At 41.5% G+C, this 19,460-nt stretch overlaps 1 protein-coding gene across 1 annotated transcript in view; it reads right to left on the bottom strand.

Annotated features, from left to right (window-relative positions):
• ADCY10 (adenylate cyclase 10) overlaps window positions 1-19,460 on the bottom strand; it is a 95,976-nt gene that overhangs the window by 66,975 nt on the left and 9,541 nt on the right. The window contains exons 7-12 of the mRNA XM_030875627.2: window positions 17,421-17,509; window positions 14,077-14,268; window positions 11,506-11,624; window positions 10,408-10,484; window positions 8,356-8,545; window positions 5,097-5,152 (exon numbers count right to left, since the gene is read on the bottom strand). Coding sequence (XP_030731487.1) covers window positions 5,097-5,152; window positions 8,356-8,545; window positions 10,408-10,484; window positions 11,506-11,624; window positions 14,077-14,268; window positions 17,421-17,509 — 723 coding nt within the window. The remainder of the gene's footprint in view (window positions 1-5,096; window positions 5,153-8,355; window positions 8,546-10,407; window positions 10,485-11,505; window positions 11,625-14,076; window positions 14,269-17,420; window positions 17,510-19,460) is intronic.

The raw sequence follows: 19,460 nt of genomic DNA, 5'->3' as shown, positions 1-19,460 counted from the left end.
ATGACCCGGTCCGGGAGGATCCCACATGCCACGGAGCAGCTGTGCCCGTGAGCTATGGCCGCTGAGCCTGAGCGTCCTGAGCCTGCGCTCTGCAGCGGGAGAGGCCACAGCAGTGAGAGACACGCGTACCGCAAAAAAAAAAAAAAAAAGATTACCCAGCAAGGATCTCATTCAGATTTGATGAAGAAATTAAAACCTTTACAGACAAGCAAAAGCTGAGAGAGTTCAGCACCACCAAACCAGCTTTACAACAAATACTAAAGGAACTTCTCTAGACAAGAAACACAAGAGAAGGAAAAGACCTACAATAATGTACCCAAAACAGTTAAGAAAATGGGAATGGGAACATACATATCGATAATTACCTTAAATGTAAATGGACTAAATGCTCCCACCAAAAGACACAGATTGGCTGAATGGATACAAAAACAAGACCCATATATATGCTGTCTACAAGAGACCCACTTCAGACCTAGAGACACATACAGACTGAAAGTAAGGGGATGGAAAAAGATATTCCATGCAAATGGAAACCAAAAGAAAGCTGGAGTAGCAATTATCATATCAGACAAAATGGACTTTAAAATAAAGACTATTAGAAGAGACAAAGAAGGACACTACATAACGATCAAGGGATCAATCCAAGAAGATATAACAATTGTAAATATTTATGCACCCAACATAGGAGCACCTCAATACATAAGGCAAATACTAACAGCCATAAAAGGGGAAATCGACAATAACACATTCATAGTAGGGGACTTTAACACCCCACTTTCACCAATGGACAGATCATCCAAAATGAAAATAAATAAGGAAACACAAGCTTTAAATGATACATTAAACAAGATGGACTTAATTGATATTTATAGGACATTCCATCCAAAAACAATAGAATACACATTTTTCTCAAGTGCCCATGGAACATTCTCCAGGATAGATCATATCTTGGGTCACAAATCAAGCCTTGGTAAATTTAAGAAAATTGAAATTGTATCAAGTATCTTTTCTGACCACAATGCTATGAGACTAGATATCAATTACAGGAAAAGATTTGTAAAAAATACAAACACATGGAGGCTAAACAATACACTACTTAATAACGAAGTGATCACTGAAGAAATCAAAGAGGAAATCAAAAAATACCTAGAAACAAATGACAATGGAGTCACGACGACCCAAAACCTATGGGGTGCAGCAAAAGCAGTTCTAAGAGGGAAGATTATAGCAATACAATCCTACCTTAAGAAACAGGAAACATCTCAAATAAACAACCTAACCTTGCACCTAAAGCAATTAGAGAAAGAAGAACAAAAAACCCCCAAAGTTAGCAGAAGGAAAGAAATCATAAAAATCAGATTAGAAATAAATGAAAAAGAAATGAAGGAAATGATAGCAAAGATCAATAAAACTAAAAGCTGGTTCTTTGAGAAGATAAAGAAAATTGATAAACCATTAGCCAGACTCATCAAGAAAAAAAAGGGAGAAGACTGAAATCAATAGAATTAGAAATGAAAAAGGAGAAGTAACAACTGACACTGCAGAAATACAAAAGATCATGAGAGATTACTACAAGCAACTCTATGCCAATAAAATGGACAACCTGGAAGAAATGGACAAATTCTTAGAAATGCACAACCTGCCAAGACTGAATCAGGAAGAAATAGAAACTATGAACAGACCAATCACAAGCACTGAAATTGAAACTGTGATTAAAAATCTTCCAACAGGGGCTTCCCTGGTGGCGCAGTGGTTGAGAGCCCGCCTGCCGATGCAGGGGACATGAGTTCGTGCCCCGGTCTGGGAAGATCCCACATGCCGCGGAGCGGCTGGGCCTGTGAGCCATGGCTGCTGGGCCTGCGCGTCCAGAGCCTGTGCTCCGCAATGGGAGAGGCCACAACAGTGAGAGGCCCGCGTACCACAAAAAAAAAAAAAAAAAAAAAAAAAAAAAAATCTTCCAACAAACAAAAGCCCAGGACCAGATGGCTTCACAGGCGAATTCTGTCAAACACTTAGAGAAGAGCTAACACCTATCCTTCTCAAACTCTTCCAAAATATAGCAGAGGGAAGAACACTCCCAAACTCATTCTACGAGGCCACCATCACCTTGATAACAAAACCAGACAAGGATGTAACAAAGAAAGAAAACTACAGGCCAATATCACTGATGAACATAGATGCAAAAATCCTCAACAAAATACTAGCAAACAGAATCCAACAGCACACTAAAAGGATCATACACCATGATCAGGTGGGGTTTATCCCAGGAATGCAAGGATTCTTCAATATACGCAAATCAATCAACGTGATATACCATATTAACAAACTGAAGGAGAAAAACCATATGATCATCTCAATAGATGCACAGAAAGCTTTCGACAAAATTCAACACCCATTTATGATTAAAAACCCTGCAGAAAGTAGGCATAGAGGGAACTTTCCTCAACATAATAAAGGCCATATATGACAAACCCACAGCCAACATCATCCTCAATGGTGAAAAACTGAAAGCATTTCCACTAAGATCAAGAACAAGACAAGTTTGCCCACTCTCACCACTCTTATTCAACATAGTTTTGGAAGTTTTAGCCACAGCAATCAGAGAAGAAAAGGAAATAAAAGCAATTCAAATCGGAAAAGACGAAGTAAAGCTGTCACTCTTTGCAGATGACATGATACTATACATAGAGAATCCTAAACATGCTACCAGAAAACTACTAGAGTGAATCAATGAATTTGGTAAAGTAGCAGGATACAAAATTAATGCACAGAAATCTCTGGCATTCCTAGGCACTAATGCTGAAAAATCTGAAAGTGAAATCAAGAAAACACTCCCATTTACCACTGCAACAAAAAGAATAAAATAGGAATAAACCTACCTAAGGAGACAAAAGACCTGTATGCAGAAAATTATAAGACACTGATGAAGGAAATTAAAGATGATATAAATAGATGGAGAGATATACCATGTTCCTGGATTGGAAGAATCAACATTGTGAAAATCACTCTACTATACAAAGCAATCTACAGATTCAATGCAATCCCTATCAAACTACCAATGGCATTTTTCACAGAACTAGAAAAAAAATTTCACAATTTGTATGGAAACAAATAGCCAAATAGCCAAAGCAATCTTGAGAACGAAAAACCGAGCTGGAGGAATCAGGCTCCCTGACTTCACACTGTACTACAAAGCTACAGTAATCAAGACAATATGGTACTGGCACAGAAACAAAAATATAGAACAATGGAACAGGATAGAAAGCCCAGAGATAAACCCACGCACATATGGTCACCTTATCTTTGATAAAGGAGGCAGGAATGTACAGTGGAGAAAGGTCAGCCTCTTCAATAAGTGGTGCTGGGAAAACTGGACAGGTACATGTAAAAGTATGAGATTAGATCACTCCCTAACACCATACACAAAAATAAGCTCACAATGGATTCAAGACCTAGATGTAAGGCCAGAAACTATCAAACTCTTAGAGGAAAACATAGGCAGAACACTCTATGACATAAATCACAGCAAGATCTTTTTTGACCCACTTCCTAGAGAAATGGAAATAAAAACAAAAATAAACAAATGAGACCTAATGAAACTTAAAAGCTTTTGCACAGCAAAGGAAACCATAAACAAGACCAAAAGACAACCCTCAGGATGGGAGAAAATATTTTCAAGTGAAGTAACTGACAAAGGATTAATCTCCAAAATTTATAAGCAGTTCATGCAGCTCAATAACAAAGAAACAAACAACCCAAAAAACGAACAACCCAATCCAAAAATGGGCAGAAGACCTAAATAGACATTTCTCCAAAGAAGATATACAGACTGCCAACAAACACATGAAAGAATGCTCAACATCATTAATCATTAGAGAAATGCAAATCAAAACTACAATGAGATATCATCTCACACCAGTCAGAATGGCCATCATCAAAAAATCTAGAAACAATAAATGCTGGAGAGGGTGTGGAGAAAAGGGAACACTCTTGCACTGCTTGTGGGAATGTGAATTGGTACAGCCACTATGGAGAACAGTATGGAGGTTCCTTAAAAAACTACAAATAGAACTACCATATGACCCAGCAATCCCACTACTGGGCATATACCTTGAGAAAACCATAATTCAAAAAGAGTCATGTACCAAAATGTTCATTGCAGCTCTATTCACAATAGCCCGGAGATGGAAACACCCTAAGTGCCCATCATCGGATGAATGGATAAAGAAGATGTGGCACATATATACAATGGAATATTACTCAGCCATAAAAAGAAACTAAATTGAGCTATTTGTAATGAGGTGGATAGACCTAGAATCTGTCATACAGAGTGAAGTAAGTCAGAAAGAGAAAGACAAATACCGTATGCTAACACATATATATGGAATTTAAGAAAAAAAAATGTCATGAAGAACCTAGGCGTAAGACAGGAATAAAGACACAGACCTAGTAGAGAATGGACTTGAGGATATTGGGAGCGGGAAGGGTAAGCTATGATAAAGCGAGAGAGAGGCATGGACATATATACACTACCGAACGTAAGGTAGATAGCTAGTGGGAAGCAGCTGCATAACACAGGGAGATCAGCTTGGTGCTTTGTGACCGACTGGAGGGGTGGGATAGGGAGGGTGGGAGGGAGGGAGACGCAAGAGGGAAGAGATATGGGAACATATGTATGTGTATAGCTGATTCACTTTGTTATGAAGCAGAAGCTAGCACACCATTGTAGGGCAATTGTATTCCAATAAAAATGTAAAAAAATAAATTAAAAAAAAAAAAGAAATGAAGACCCCATTCACTAAAAAAAAAAAAAAGAAGAAGACTTATGTAATTACACAATATGTGATTTCATTCATATAAATTTTAAGAACAGGTCTAAGTAATTTAGGGTGTTAGAAATCTTTGGGTAAAGGGAGAGGGATAAAGCATGTGAGGGTTTCCAGAGTACTGTTATTTTTCTATTTCTTGGCCTGGATGGTGATTATACATTCATTTTGTGATAATTCATTAAGCTGAAGACTTATCATTGATGTACTTTTCTGTATGTTTTGTTATAGTTCAATAAAGAGGTTTAAAAATCAAGGCTCACTACCTACCTAGCAAAGGGTAACCCTCATTTCTGTTGCAGATGAGGTATGCCATCCCAAACATGCTGAAGAGAAGAAAAGAAAAGATGTTAGCATCAAAACAGGGAAATACTGAGAGCCAGAGGACTAGTTCTTAGTTCCCAGAAAGCCTCCTTTTCAGTCTCCAACAGGAATCTATCCCCTGTTATCAAGGGGTCTATCAAAGGGTGCAGATGCCAAGAGGAAGGGAAAGGAGAAGTTCTTACCTGGTAATAGAGTCTCCAAACAACTTATGTAGCTGCCTTTACCACAGCACCTGGTACATTGTTCAAAAAATGCTTGTTGAGTCTGCATTGGTAGAACTGACCCTTTTCTAGGGAAACCAGACACTCAGTATGGGACCCAATACAGTTAGATGTGTTGTATTGTCTCACAGCATGGAAAAATTCTACCAGTTGCTCAAACAATGATAGTTTACCTTTGTGGAACACATGCTATGTGCCTGGCAGTTTCAAGGGCTGTACATGTATCATTTCTTTACTCCTGACAAAAACCTTATTAAGAAGGTATTATTATTATTATGTCCATTTTACAAATGCGAAAATTGAGGTACAGAGAATTTAACTTGAACAAGATCCCATGGCTAGTGGTGACAGAGGATAGTGACAGAGTCAGTATCTAAAACGAGGCCAGAGGCATATATGTTTGCCCACTGCATAATATCATCTCTTGAAGGGGCCTTTTTAGACAAACGGCTCATTCCCTTGTTTATACTATTATACTCCCTTGTTATGCCTCTGTTATAGCACATACCAAAGTTTCCTAGGTTATATACACCTAATTTTGTGTATGTTGTCTTCCCCATTAGATTTCAGGACAGGAACCAGGCCCTGTTCATATTTGTATGTGTATTTCTATAGTCTCTTATTTGCAGAGATGGTACAGAGAAACCATAAAGAGGGCAGGCTTTGGGATCAGATAGTCCTGGTAGTTTCAGAAACAGTAGATAGTTTCTGTGGTAGACTGACTGCATTAATGGCGCCACATCTTCATCTCTACTTGTATCTATGTCCTTTGCTATGTACTGTACCTTTGCAGTGTCCTCCCACTCTGGGCTCAGACTTGTGAATGTTTTGGCCAATGGGATGTTAGCAAACATGACATAGAGGCTTGAAAAATGCTTGCTCTCTCTTGATCTTCTGATATTGCCATGACTACATGCATGGGTTAGCCCAGTTTAAGATGAGACACATAGAGTCAAACTGTCCCAGTTATGTCAGCCAAAATTCCCAGTTATTCCACCTGAGGTCATCCTGGATCAGCCAACACCCTGTTGAACCCCAGGCATGTGAACAAGCCTAGGCAAGATCATCCAAATCCGCCAAGATCAGCTGAACCCCACATATTCATGAGATAAATAAAAATTTACTGTTGTATACAACTGAGGTTTTGTGGTTGACTATAATGCAGCATTATTGTGGCATTTTGAACCTTGGCTCAATTATTTACTAGATTTATGACTATGGACAAGTCATTTAACATCTCAGAGTCTCAGTTTTTAAATTTATAAAATAGAGTTAATAATAGTTTGTTTCTACCTCATATAGTTGATATTGAGGTAAAATGCCTAATATTTAATAAGGGCTCGCAAAAATTATTATTCATTCATTTATTCGAACAGCATTTTATTGATGATCTACACATGCCAAGAACAGTGCTGAGCCCTGGGAATACAAAGATGAATACTAAAGACTCCTTGAACCAATTATAGCCCCGATTCTGTTATCTGACCCTTTAAGACCTAGATTCTAGCTTGCTAGTATAAAGAATAATACCTTTTCACTTTCCATCCACCAAGCACTACCATATAGAGCTTTCCATGCTGTTCATTCATTTATTCACCATTACTGATGCCTACCAAGCATTGGTAGGATATAAGAATGAACATTATATTATATTGGGGATATAAGAATGAACAAGAAATAATCACTATCCTCAAAAAGTTCCCAGTGTAGTAGGTGAAAAGGCACATCGAGTCTGTGATTGTGATGAGTGTAACGAATGTTCTAATGTGCTGTAGAGTTACACAGAGGAGGAGACAGCTAAACTGTCTGAGCTGGGGTTGGGTAGCTTCCAAAGGCAGCTTCAGAGAGGAGGACATCCTTGAGCTGGATTTCAAAAACTGACTGTGTTAGCATATGGTATTTGTTTTTCTCTTTCTGACTTACTTCACTCTGTATGACAGACTCTAGGTCCATCCACCTCACTACAAATTTCATATGGAATCTAAAAAGAAAAGAAAATGGTTCTGATGAACCTAGGGGCAGGACAGGAATAAAGACACAGACGTAGAGAATGGACTTGAGGACATGGGGAGTGGGGAGTGTAAGCTGGGACGAAGTGAGAGAGTAGCATTGACATATATACACTACCAAATGTAAAACAGATAGCTAGTGGGAAGCAGCCGCATAGCATAGGGAGATCAGCTCGGTGCTTTGTGACCACCTAGAGGGGTTGGATAGGGACGGTGGGAGGGAGACGCAAGAGGGAGGGGATATGGGGATATATGTATATGTATAGCTGATTCACTTTGTTGTAAAGCAGAAACTAACACACCATTGTAAAGCAATTATACTCCAATAAAGATGTTAAAAAAAAAAACTGACTGTGGTTTTCCTAGGAGACTGAGGATGGAATGAGTGAAAGAGAAGATAATCCCCTTAGAACGCCCCCTGGATCCCCACCCAGAGGAAAGGGAACAGGAGGAGGTGAGGTAGGAAAAGCAGGTGGTTACTTTGCATGTCTTTGCAAGGACTTTGAAAATTATCATGAAAATGATTGGAAGATACTGAGGGGTTTTAAGCCCCAATGCGAGAGCAAGTTGGGCTTTGAGGGAATGTATTTCACTAAACACTTAGAGGAGGAGCAATCCCTGTTAATGCCTGGACACACAGTTGATGTGATCAATAGTTAATGGTTGGTGATTGGGTCCATCTGGGTCCAAATAGAAACTCGAATGAGGGGATTCTCTGTTCTCTTTACACAACCTTTGAAGAATTACCCTCATAGTCTCGGAACTGAGGGTAGAATGGGATCTTCCACCGTGCTATACTATCAGCAGGATAGAGGAAGATGAAGGAATTTGAAATCTGGGCCTTGGTCTGGGAAGGAATAGATTTTAATTTCATGAGCTGCCTTTGAATCTGAAATGGGTGACCTGTTGTTTTGCTATCATAATTGTCCCACTTCTTTACTAAAGAGTACTGCAAGATCAATGCCCCACACTCACACTTTCTCATTAAGGCCCAAACACTGATACACTGGTCCAGAATCTGCAACACCTTTCATGACTTTCTTTGGAAGCTCTTTAAAAAAGTAGGCTGGTAGGTTGCTGCCATTGTAGGTGACGGAGTCACAGGTCACGATTCCTGGGTAGTACATCATCATCCTGGCAGCTATGTTGACTTTTTGACCAATGACTATAATAAGAAGGAGAGAGAAAGGCAAAGAGTTGGGAGAAAACAGCCATTGAACTGAATGTAATCTGAGGCATACTGTCCCCAAACGGCATTGTTACCCTTTACTCCCTTTGCCTCTCATGGATGACACAGCAATCTCACCTTCAACTACCCAGATTCAGCCAATGGCTATTTTAAAATACATAGGGAGTTAACTGATTTAGCCACCTGGGAGGCTAAGGGGATGATCTGCTCAGGGATAGCAGGACCCTGAATATGGAGAGGATTCTGTTAAGTGGGATGGTGGACAGGACCTGAGGGCCCTCAGATGAGGAATACTTGGTCTTCTGCTACAAGAGAGATAAGCAGAAGCTTGGGCCTGGAACAGTGATCTCCAATTGGGTCTGCATGTTCCTGTGTATGAGCCTTCGTTTAATTTTTTAAGAGTGAGTAAATGGGGCTGGAAGGAGTGTGTGTGTAGGATTGGTTTAGGGGATATTTTAAGAGGTAATACACTGTAGTGCACAGAGTCTGAAACCAGGTTATGCAGGTTTGGATCTCAGCTCTACCTCTAACTACTATATGTAAATTACTTGGGCAAAATACTTGAACTCTTCCATGCCTCAGTTTTCTAATCTGTAAAATGGGGTTGATAACAGTACCTCTCTCAGAAGGTAGTTTATGAAGATTAATGAGTTAATACACATAAAGAACTTCGAGAAGTGCTGGGCTGCTAGTAAACCCTCAGTTAATAATACTACTAATTAGGTATTAAATGTTGCACTTTGACATAAACTTGAATATTTCTGATTAAGATATTCATTTTTTAAAAACAGTTTATTATGGGGAAATTTGACCATACAATAAAGCATGGTATCATGAATCTATACACCCATCACCCAGTCCCCAAAACCATTAACCCGTGGCCAATCCCGCTCCATCCCCATGCCCATCCACTCTCCACTCTGTATTATTGTGAAGAAAATCTCAGATGTCGTATCATTTCAGACATAACTATTTCAGTTTTATATGTATTCAGTATTTTAGATGTATTATTTCTGAACATTTAAAACCGTAATAGCTTTGAAGAGGAAAAAGCAGTGAAATCTTGAGATAACACCTACTTACTATTTCCTTTTGAGATTAGTACTATTTATCAGTAATGCCAATAGTCATAATTTTTAAGAAGCAGTCCTGGGGCTTCCCTGGTGGCGCAGTGGTTAAGAATCCCCCTGCCAATTCAGGGGATAGGGGTTCGAGCCCTGGTCCAGGAAGATCCCACATGCCACGGAGCAACTAAGCCTATGCGCCACAACTACTGAGCCTGCGCTCTAGAGCCCGCGAGGCAGAGCTACTGAGTCTGCGCACCTAGAGCCCGTGCTCCGCAACAAGAGAAGCCACCGCAATGAGAAGCCCGCGCAGCGCAACGAGAAGCCCGCGCACCGCAACGAAGAGTAGCACCCGCTTGCCGCAACTAGAGAAAGCCCGTGCGCAGCAACGAAGACCCAAAGCAGCCAAAATAAATAAATTAAAAAAAAAAAAAGAAGCAGTCCTAACCTATCCCAGGAATTAAGAGGAGTAACCGTTTAATGTGAACAGAAAATTAACATAAAGGTCCATCGTCCCATGAGATTATGGCCCCCCATGGCTCCCCTCCATTGACTGCATATTTCTTATACTCAATCATAGCCCCAGAAATGCATATTTGCAATCATTGAGCTGTCAAGGGGCAAAGCTATATGGCTTGGTTCCGTCTGGAAGACTGTAAACTTTCTGAACGCAGGGCCCACGTCTCACTTATTTTTGTCCTTCCTCCCACCAAGCCCAGTGGCAAGGCACAGTGTTTGCTGAAAGGAAGATGGAGATAAGTTAGCCCAGCACACCTGTGTACTCGTGCCTCACAGAGTGTCCAACGATTCCGCAGAAGACAATCCCGCTGGCCACGCCGATGGAAACAGTGCTGGCTCGGGGCAGAAAGAGAGTTGTGAGGAAAGAGACAAAAACAATGAGGACAAAGAAGGCAGGGAGGGTGGGGACAAGGTGATGAATGGGATGGGGGAGGGGTGGGAAAGGATCTTCAAGAAATAACTCTCTTCCCTTTGTAGTTAGGTTAGGGCAATTGTACATGGCCTGGAGATGTAAAGGAGGGGCACTTTGTGACTGAGAGCTAAGTTCTTAGAAGTGATAACTCAGTTCACTTTTCTGCTATTTTTAAGTATTCATCTGAGCTATTTTTCTGTAAAATAAGCTCATCACCCCAAATGGACTTTCAATATAGAATGACTTTGAGTAAACAATTTTAACTATCTTTTGTGATTGCTAGAAAGAACAAGGTCATTGTTTTGAAAGGAAGTCTCAGTGTGGCATCAAAAGCTAACTTGGCTAATGCATACAGATGACTAGAGGCTGAGAAGGTGGAATATTTAGGGCAAGGGGTGGTACCTGTTAGAGTAGACCAGAGTGGGCCACAAGTAGGGTCACTGGGGTGCTCAGTCTGGGGGAGCCTGAGGGCACTGGGCTCTTGGACAGCTGGGGTTGAGGATTGGTAAACATTAACTTGACAGTTTTGTTCAGTGGATCATCTTGGGGCCAGATCAATATATAAATTTCTAACCCAAGGACTTACTTTATCTCCTAGTTATTAAAAATCAACTCAGGTCTCCAACATAGTTGGGAGTGCGACCTCTACCAGAAAGTAAGCCAGAGTAGAGAGAGACAACTCAGTTAGACTCTCTCTGGTACATTTGGACTTTTTAGGAGTATCCTTTCTCCACCTGGCCTTGACCATCCCCCGTCTGACTGCGTCAGGGCTGGGTTTGCTCACCCTACCTGTACATTAGGTGAGTAATGAATGCAGACATAAGGGCACCCAGGCAAGGACAGCCTTCTCCTGCCTTCCTCTTTCCTGACACTTGTCCTATCTCCCCATATCCTACACCAGGGTCAGGGACCAGACGGAATCAGGGTCTGGAAACACTCACTGAATCTTGTGGACGTGAGAGCAGAAGTCAAATATATCCACAGCACTTTCCAAGGCATGAGTGACCTCATCACGTGCCTTTTCCCCGGGAAAACCAAAGACACAGAGAAAGGAGCAGCCCTGTGAGGGAGAGAATCAGCAAACACAGCTGGTGGACAGTCAGCTTTAAACTGGACCAGCTAGAAGGCCCAGTGGAGGGTGGGCAGCAATTTTCACTCTCTGAAACAAATTTCATTGTGATTTCTCTCACACCCATTTTATTTTTAGCAAACTTCATGTAACTTCTAGTGCATCATCAACAGTAGGGCTTGAGCCTGAGAGGGGCTTGTTTTTGCTCCAGAGATAGTGGGTTGTACTGAGCTATTTGTGTGCACCCTCCTCTACTCTCTCCTGTGGCCAAGGTCTTAGGCTGCAAGGTACTAAGTTTCAGGCCAAGAAGCAGCACAGAGCAAAAGGTACCAGCTCTGGAATCAGAAAATCTGTGTTCTCAGGCCACTTCCCAAGTGTAGAAACTTGGACAAGTCAATTACACTCTATGAACTTCAGTTTATGAATCTGAAAATGGGTATAACCTAGACTTGCTGAGGTTGGTTTGACTACTGAAAATATTAATATATTATATATACATATTCACACATGTATACACATATACCTTATAAACTCTAAAGTTCTTTTCAGATATTGTTATTGTTCATTTTTCTTAAGGATAAAGGCTTAAGCTGGGAGTGGTTTTTCTCACAAAAAGTTAACTCTTTCAAGCAGAGAGTAAACTCTAAAACTTGGCACTTTTACTACCAGTCCCTTAAAAAATGATCTCAGACGCTGTTTTCTGTAAGACAAGGGCATAATGAATAAAGCGCAATGAGTTAAAAATTTGAGTCTATGTATGTTATATCCTGATAAAATGCAAAAGAACAGTAAAACGCCTCAATTTCTTCAACCCTCTCCAAAAAGAAGCTGACCAAGAATCAAATCCTAATTGGCGCTGGGTTCTGTTGTGATGTGCGAGGGAAGCCCTGAATCCAGGTCTGTGAAGAGACTAGAGGGCAGCCCCTTTGGGGCCACTGGTGGGTCTGCTTTGCCTGGAAATTCTGCCTAGTGGCTTGGGAAGGTCTCACGCTGGCAGTGAGACTAGCACCTCTCATCTGCTGAGTGCTGACGTGAACTGGCATTGCAACAAGTGCTTCACACATATATTTTTTAAAACTTCCAACAATCATTTGAGGCAAATACTATCCCCATTTAAATAATATCCCTATTTTTATTCAGGAACAAACCAAGTCTCAGAGAAGTTCAATGACTTGCTAAGGTCACACAGCTGAGAATTGTTGGAGCCAGGAACTGTCTCTCCAGGAATTGTCTGGAGTGTCTGTTAGACACCGAAGACTGTTCTCTTAGGTTCTATGCTCTTTTCTGATGATACTCATGAATGAATATGGAAGAAAGTACTAGAGCACACTGTGCTGGAGGGCCCCACTCCCTCAGAAGCACAGAGTTTATTTTTCCTACAAAGAATTTGTTCTTTCTGCCTGGTTCTGGGACAACGTGTGTGAGTTACCCATCTTTGCAGCCCTAGCTTTCAGTGGCTATGAAATGCTCAATAAGTGCTTACTGAATTAGTGAATGAATGAGTGTGGGGCAGTAACTGAGTGCCCTGCTCTTAAGATACAGAAACACCTGAGATGGGGAGTCAATTTTTTTTTCTTTTTTTTGCAATATGCTGCCCTCTCACTGTTGTGGCCTCTCCCATTGCGGAGCACAGGCTCCGGAAGCGCAGGCCTAGCGGCCATGGCTCACGGGCCCAGCCACTCCGCGGCATGTGGGATCTTCCCGGACTGGGACACGAACCCGTGTCCCCTGCATCGACAGGCGGACTCTCAACAACTGTGCCACCAGGGAAGCCAGGGGAGTCAATTCTCATGAGCACTTCTGTGATAATTTATCACATCATTTTTCTCTGAATTGAATAAGAGCAGATTGAAAACACTGAGAGCTAGATGTGACACCCACCACCCACCCACCCCAACTGATTAAGAAACTGAAAGGGGAACTGGAAGTGTACCTACGGCAGGTGGAGGTTATCGGAAATTACAGCTTCTGGGGTATGACGGTTACTAGAAACCTGACCTAAAATCTCTGGGAGATGCATTATACCCTGGGTTGCAGATATACGTATGTATAGTGAAAGCTAGTTGAACACAGTGGTTAAGAGCACAGACGAAGAAGGCACATTACCTAGGTTTGAATCCCAATCCACCATTTAATCTCATCTTGTCTCAGTAGGCTCATCTCTACCTAAACCTCCTCATCTGTCAACTGGGGACAATAAGAGCAGTACCTACCTCTTGGAGTAGTCATGAGGAGAAATGAGTGAAATATGTAAAGTGTGGAGAACAATGCCTGGCACGTAGTGAGTGCCATATCCACCACGTAAGCTGTAATTATAACTATGAATAAAGACTGATAGTTCTAGGTTAAAGGTGTCTATTCCCTCCCTCTCCCCCATGTCCACAGACATGAACGCTAACCTTAAATTATTGGTAGGTTCCCACACCTTTAGTGGGAAATTTACCTTGTCAAACATGAAGACTTTGTTGATTTGGCCTCGGAAGACCCTCAGGACAGAATTAATGTGCACGCAGGCATCCTGGATGGCCGAGCCTATGACTTCTGCTTTGTCTTGGTCCTTAAACACCAGGTTCACAAACACGATCGTCACTGGGCGAAGCTCAGACAGATAACCCTGAAGCTGTTTGTCATCAATCTGCAATTCAGAGGGAAGCTTTCCTTAACATGTGTCCTTGGCAGTGGCTCTTTCCTCCCAATATCACCCCTACACCCAAAATGATCACTGGGATAGAACTAGCCTTTTGAGTTTCTCTAGGGAAGCTGAAGTTATCAAAGTTGGGAGGTACAACACAGAAGAGGCAACCCAAAGTAAAAAAGATGGAAATGGAATGGCCTATCAAAATCCCTTCCAGGGCTTCCCTGGCGGCGCAGTGGTTGAGAGTCCGCCTGCTGATGCAGGGGACGTGGGTTCGTGCCCCGGTCCAGGAGGATCCCATGTACCGCGGAGCGGCTGGGCCCGTGAGCCATGGCCGCTGAGCCTGTGCGTCTGGAGCCTGTGCTCCGCAACGGGAGAGGCTACAGCAGTGAGAGGCCCGCGCACCACAAAAAACAAAGAAACAAACAAAACAAACAAAAAAAATCTCTTCAATGGAAACCTACACACCTGCTCATTTTTGGCCAGACACCACTCCCTTGCCCCAACTGCTAGCTCCCTCATGCCAATATGAGCCATCACAATAAAAAAAGGACTGCTGCTCTTTTGGCTCCCTTACAATGTAGGAATAAGAATAGCATGCTATGTAATTCAACCTTATGTTTTCAGAGAATATTTTCATATTCTACCCTATTTTATCCTCAAATGAAATAAAATCAGCATTATTATGCCCACTTTACTAATTAGATAACTGAGAGATGGTGAAATAACATAATTTTCCCAAGTCACATGGGGAAACAGTAGCAAACAAAAATGCAAATCTACAGACTTCTAGTCCAACATTCCATTTATAACATTCCCCTGCACAGGGAAAGGAAAGGCGGGTGTTCCCAAATTATCCCTGCCTATATCATCAGCCCTGAATTTTGTTAAATTAACTGCATAGCAAACCAATGGGGGAGAATCACTGCATTTTTTTCTCCCCCAAATAGCACAAAAGTGTCAAATTCTCCATTGGCTATATGAAACACATCTTCTGGATGAAAGAGGAAATTGTGTATAGGGAATCTTGCAGGCTGAGACAGTCCTGGTTTCATGTAATTTGAGACTTTTCATAAAAGATAATTTAATAATTTCTAACTCACCAATATGATAACTTTATGAGTTTTCAAATGAATTTCTTAAATAAGTGTCAATATTTAATATTAAATACATGATTTTAAATGTTAAATTAATTAATTAATTTAAAATTTATTCTATCAGGCCATGTGTTCTGAGTTTTGGTTTGGAAAATGCAACCACATCTCTGTTCTTTTTTTTTTTTTAAACATATCTTTCTATTATATGCCTACAACTCTCTGTTTTGTTTTACCTTGAATTTTTAGGGGTGCTTTTTATTTTTTTATTGTTATTATTTTAAAATTTTATTTTATTTATTTATTTTGGCTGCATTGGGTTTTCATTGTTGCACTCGGGCTTTCTCTAGTTGCAGCAAGGGTTACTCTTTGCTGCAGTGCACGCGTTTCTCATTGTGGTGGCTTCTCTTTGCTGCAGAGCACAGGCTCTAGGCGTCCAGGCTTCAGTAGTTGTAGCATGCATGCTCAGTAGTTGTGGCTCACGGGCTCTAGAGCACAGGTTCAGTAGTTATGGTACACAGGCTTAGTTGCTCCGTGGCATGTGGGATCTTCCCGGACCAGGGATCGAACCCGTGTCCCCTGCATTGGCAGGCGGATTCTTAACCACTACGCTACCAGGGAAGTCCCCACATCTCTGTTCTTGAAGTGCAGGGACAGGCCTTGGTAAAGCTGTAAAAGGTTTCTCTTTTGCCTCCTTTCAGCTCCCTTAGCTGTTATATCTTCAGCTGGTGTTCGTCATTCCTACCCACAATTTTCACAGTGACTCACGGAGTCTCACATATCCCATTCCTGTAGAACTTGCTCTCAGCTGGTAACAGCTGAAGAGGCATAATGTGTTATATCTCTTAGAGGGAGGGAGGGGAAGAGGGGGTGGCTCTCTTGAGCTTCAAAAACCTTGAAGAGTCGAACAATTGCAGCCACTAAAGGGAGTGTTTCTAAATTGAGCAGAATGTGGAGGGGTGCATTCTGATAGCTCTTCAACCCATACTGTGAAGGCAGCTGCCCACTGATCAGGCTTGTCCTACAAAGATTTCCTCTAGGGCACAACTGCATTTTGATGGGATTAAGAATTAAAACAGCCATATATTAGAGGCAGTGTATAGCCTGTGCAAAAAATGTAGGGTTCAGAGAGACCAGAGTTCAAATCCTAGGCACATTTGCTACTTTACAACCTCAGGAAAGTTCATGGCGTCCTCTGGGTCTCAGTTTTCTCACATATAAGCGATAAAAATACCTGCCAAGGACTGTGAAGAATAAATATATGAAAGGGTAGAGGGACTTCCCTGGTGGTGCAGTGGATAGGACTCCGAGCTCCCAACGCAGGGGCGCTGGGTTCAATCCCCGGTCAGGGAATTAGATCCCATGTGCATGCTGCAACTAAGAGTTCACATGCCACAACTAAGTAGCCCACCTGCCACAACTAAGACCCGGTGCAACCAAAAAAATAAATATGAAAAAAAAAAAAAGGTGAATCACTTGGCTATAAATGTAGTTCAGATATACGTAGGGTATAAAAAGAAAGAAAGAAAGAGTAGAGTGTCTGGCATATGGTGAGTGCTCAGAAACAGTTATAATTTGCACAGATTAATGCATTTGAGAGAATCTAGATCTAAGGAAATGCAAAGGGAAAACTTTGGGGGCTGGAGGTAGCTCTGAGAGTTCTAATTATCTGTATTAACTTTCAAAGCTTAAGATCCAATTCAAGTGACTTAAGAGAAACAGTATCATTCATTTGACGTCTTTCTGCTATGTGGCCTATAGAAAGGGTAACCATATGTTCTTATATGCTTGGGACAGGTTCAGTTTGCCCAGTTGTGTAAGGCAACACAGTCTAGTTTACGCCTGTTGTCACAGTGTAATTATGAATAATGCTCCTTTAACTCTTAAAAGTATCCTGACGTGAACAATAAACTTTTCAGTCACCTAGGCATGGAGAATGTCAGCCCCACCTCTTTTTACTTCAATGAAACATTTTACAAGCTACTGATTTTCTTGATCTTAACAGCTGTCCAAGATCCCTGACACACCAAAAGCCAATAAATTAAAATATGAAAATACCTGTTTCGATATGCTTTCCATCACATACTTTTGTAGGGACAACTCCAGTTCAGGATTGGACTCCAGCATGCAAGCAAGCCTCAGGAGGTCTAAGAGGGCAGAAGGAGGGGCAGGCTCAGAAAGGGAAGCTTGGCTCTGCAGTGCTAGAGAGAGGCACCTCCCAGTCCCCATTCCCCTGGGCAGTGGTCTTCACTGTTCAGTCAGGACACTCTGGGCTACCTAGTGGCCAAATAGGGCCAAGGGAAATCCAATGAGAAGTTCTCAGAAGTTGCAGGTTTCCCAAAATTCAGTTGCGTGTAGCTCAAAACCCTGCTCTAATTGTCATCACGCCTCAGAACTTAAGGAGACTCTCACCTCCATACTTGGCCTAAAAGTCTTGCCACAGGTGATGGGAATGGAGAGATGAGGGAATGCCAGCGGAGGACAATGGTGACAGAATGTAGGGGATGACAGAGTTGAAAGAGCAGCACAAGTAAGATTCAGGACGCTGGCTTCTGATCTCAGGTTTGATACCAACTCACTGTGTGACTCTGGACAAGTCGCTTCACTGCCCTGGTTGATTCCTACTTCCTTGTCCAGGGGAAAAAAGCACTGGGGTTTCATTATCGCTATGGTTCTCGTTACTGTAATGGTTGATAGTTCCATACTCTAAAATAGACTGATAGGAGGTGGTAAGAATGAGCTTGAAGAAATCAAAAAGTGAGGGAGAAAGAAAGGATGATAGGCTTTTAGCAGGGAATAAAATAATGATAATGTGAAAAAAATAGTTGAAAAATAACAACGGAGTCTGAAAGGGATACAAATTACGAAGAAAATTTAATTTTAAAGTCTTTATGGAATATATTCAAAACCTAGTATATTTAAAACACCATGCTAGGCACTGTGTGAGGAAAAAAGTCATTAGGAAACTTGGACTTTTTCCTGGAGGCACTGACTTATGGACATTCAAGTATAATATTTTTAGAAAATTTAAATAGAAAAGAGGCCAAATGGGCTAAAAGATTATAAAGACCAGAGAGATTCAGAGGAAGCAGGAGCCTAGACAAACTGGTTTAATCTGAAAAGGGTTAAAAGGAGAACTAGGGATTTTACTCAATCTTGAATGACTTACAGCTTTTTACTAGAAGGATTGAGGAGGGCATTCCTAGCAGAGGGAACCAAGTTGGTTAAAGTCAAGAATGAGCACAGTATGTTACTCTAGCCTGCCTGGAGCCCCATGTGAATATTGGAGATTAGCAAGAAATGACACTAAATAGACTGTGGAAAAAGGCAAAGAGCTCAGGAAGAGAGCAGGAGTTGTAAAGGTCTAGACCATTACGGTGGCAATGGTGATGGAGACAAAACTTATAAAGAATTTGGCTGGTTTTCGTTTCTGGTACCTGAGAGTAACTTCTAAACCGTTGAGATTTCCCAGTTAATAGGATTGTCTCTGTTATTCACTGTGGGCCCTTTGGACCACACCTGAATTTATGCTAATGAGATGATTCAGGATAGGGGTCTATCTGGAAAGACCAAGCACATGATAAGAGGGGTGGGGCTTTGAGCCAGGTGATTAGAGCCTGACCTCCAGGACTTCTGAAGAGGGAATGGGGACTGGAGATTTAGTTCAATTGCAAGGCCAATGATTCAATCAACATGCCTACTTAATTAAACGCCAATAAAATCTCTGAACCCCCAAAAGCTTGGGTGAGCTTCCCTGGTTGGTAATCATACCTTGATGTGCAGGGAGAGTGATGTGTCCTGAGGATATAGAAGCTTCATGTTTGGGACTCTCCCAGACCTCACCCTATGTGTCTAGAGATAAATACAACACTGGTCTTCATTTGTATCCTTTACAATAAAGCCATCATTATAAGCATAACACTTTCCTGAGTTCTGTGAGTTATAGTGAATTATTTATTGAACCTGAGAGCATTGTGGGAACCCTTGGATCTGTAGCCAATTGGTCAGAAGTGCAGGTGGCCTGGTGATCTCAGAGCTTGCAGCTGGTGTCTGAAATAAGGAGAGTCTTATGGAGGACTCCACCTATCTGTGCTAACT

Source organism: Globicephala melas, chromosome 1, assembly GCF_963455315.2.
Source record: "Globicephala melas chromosome 1, mGloMel1.2, whole genome shotgun sequence".
NCBI classification, from domain to species: Eukaryota; Metazoa; Chordata; class Mammalia; order Artiodactyla; family Delphinidae; genus Globicephala; species Globicephala melas.
This window is presented reverse-complemented; position numbering and strand designations above follow the sequence as displayed.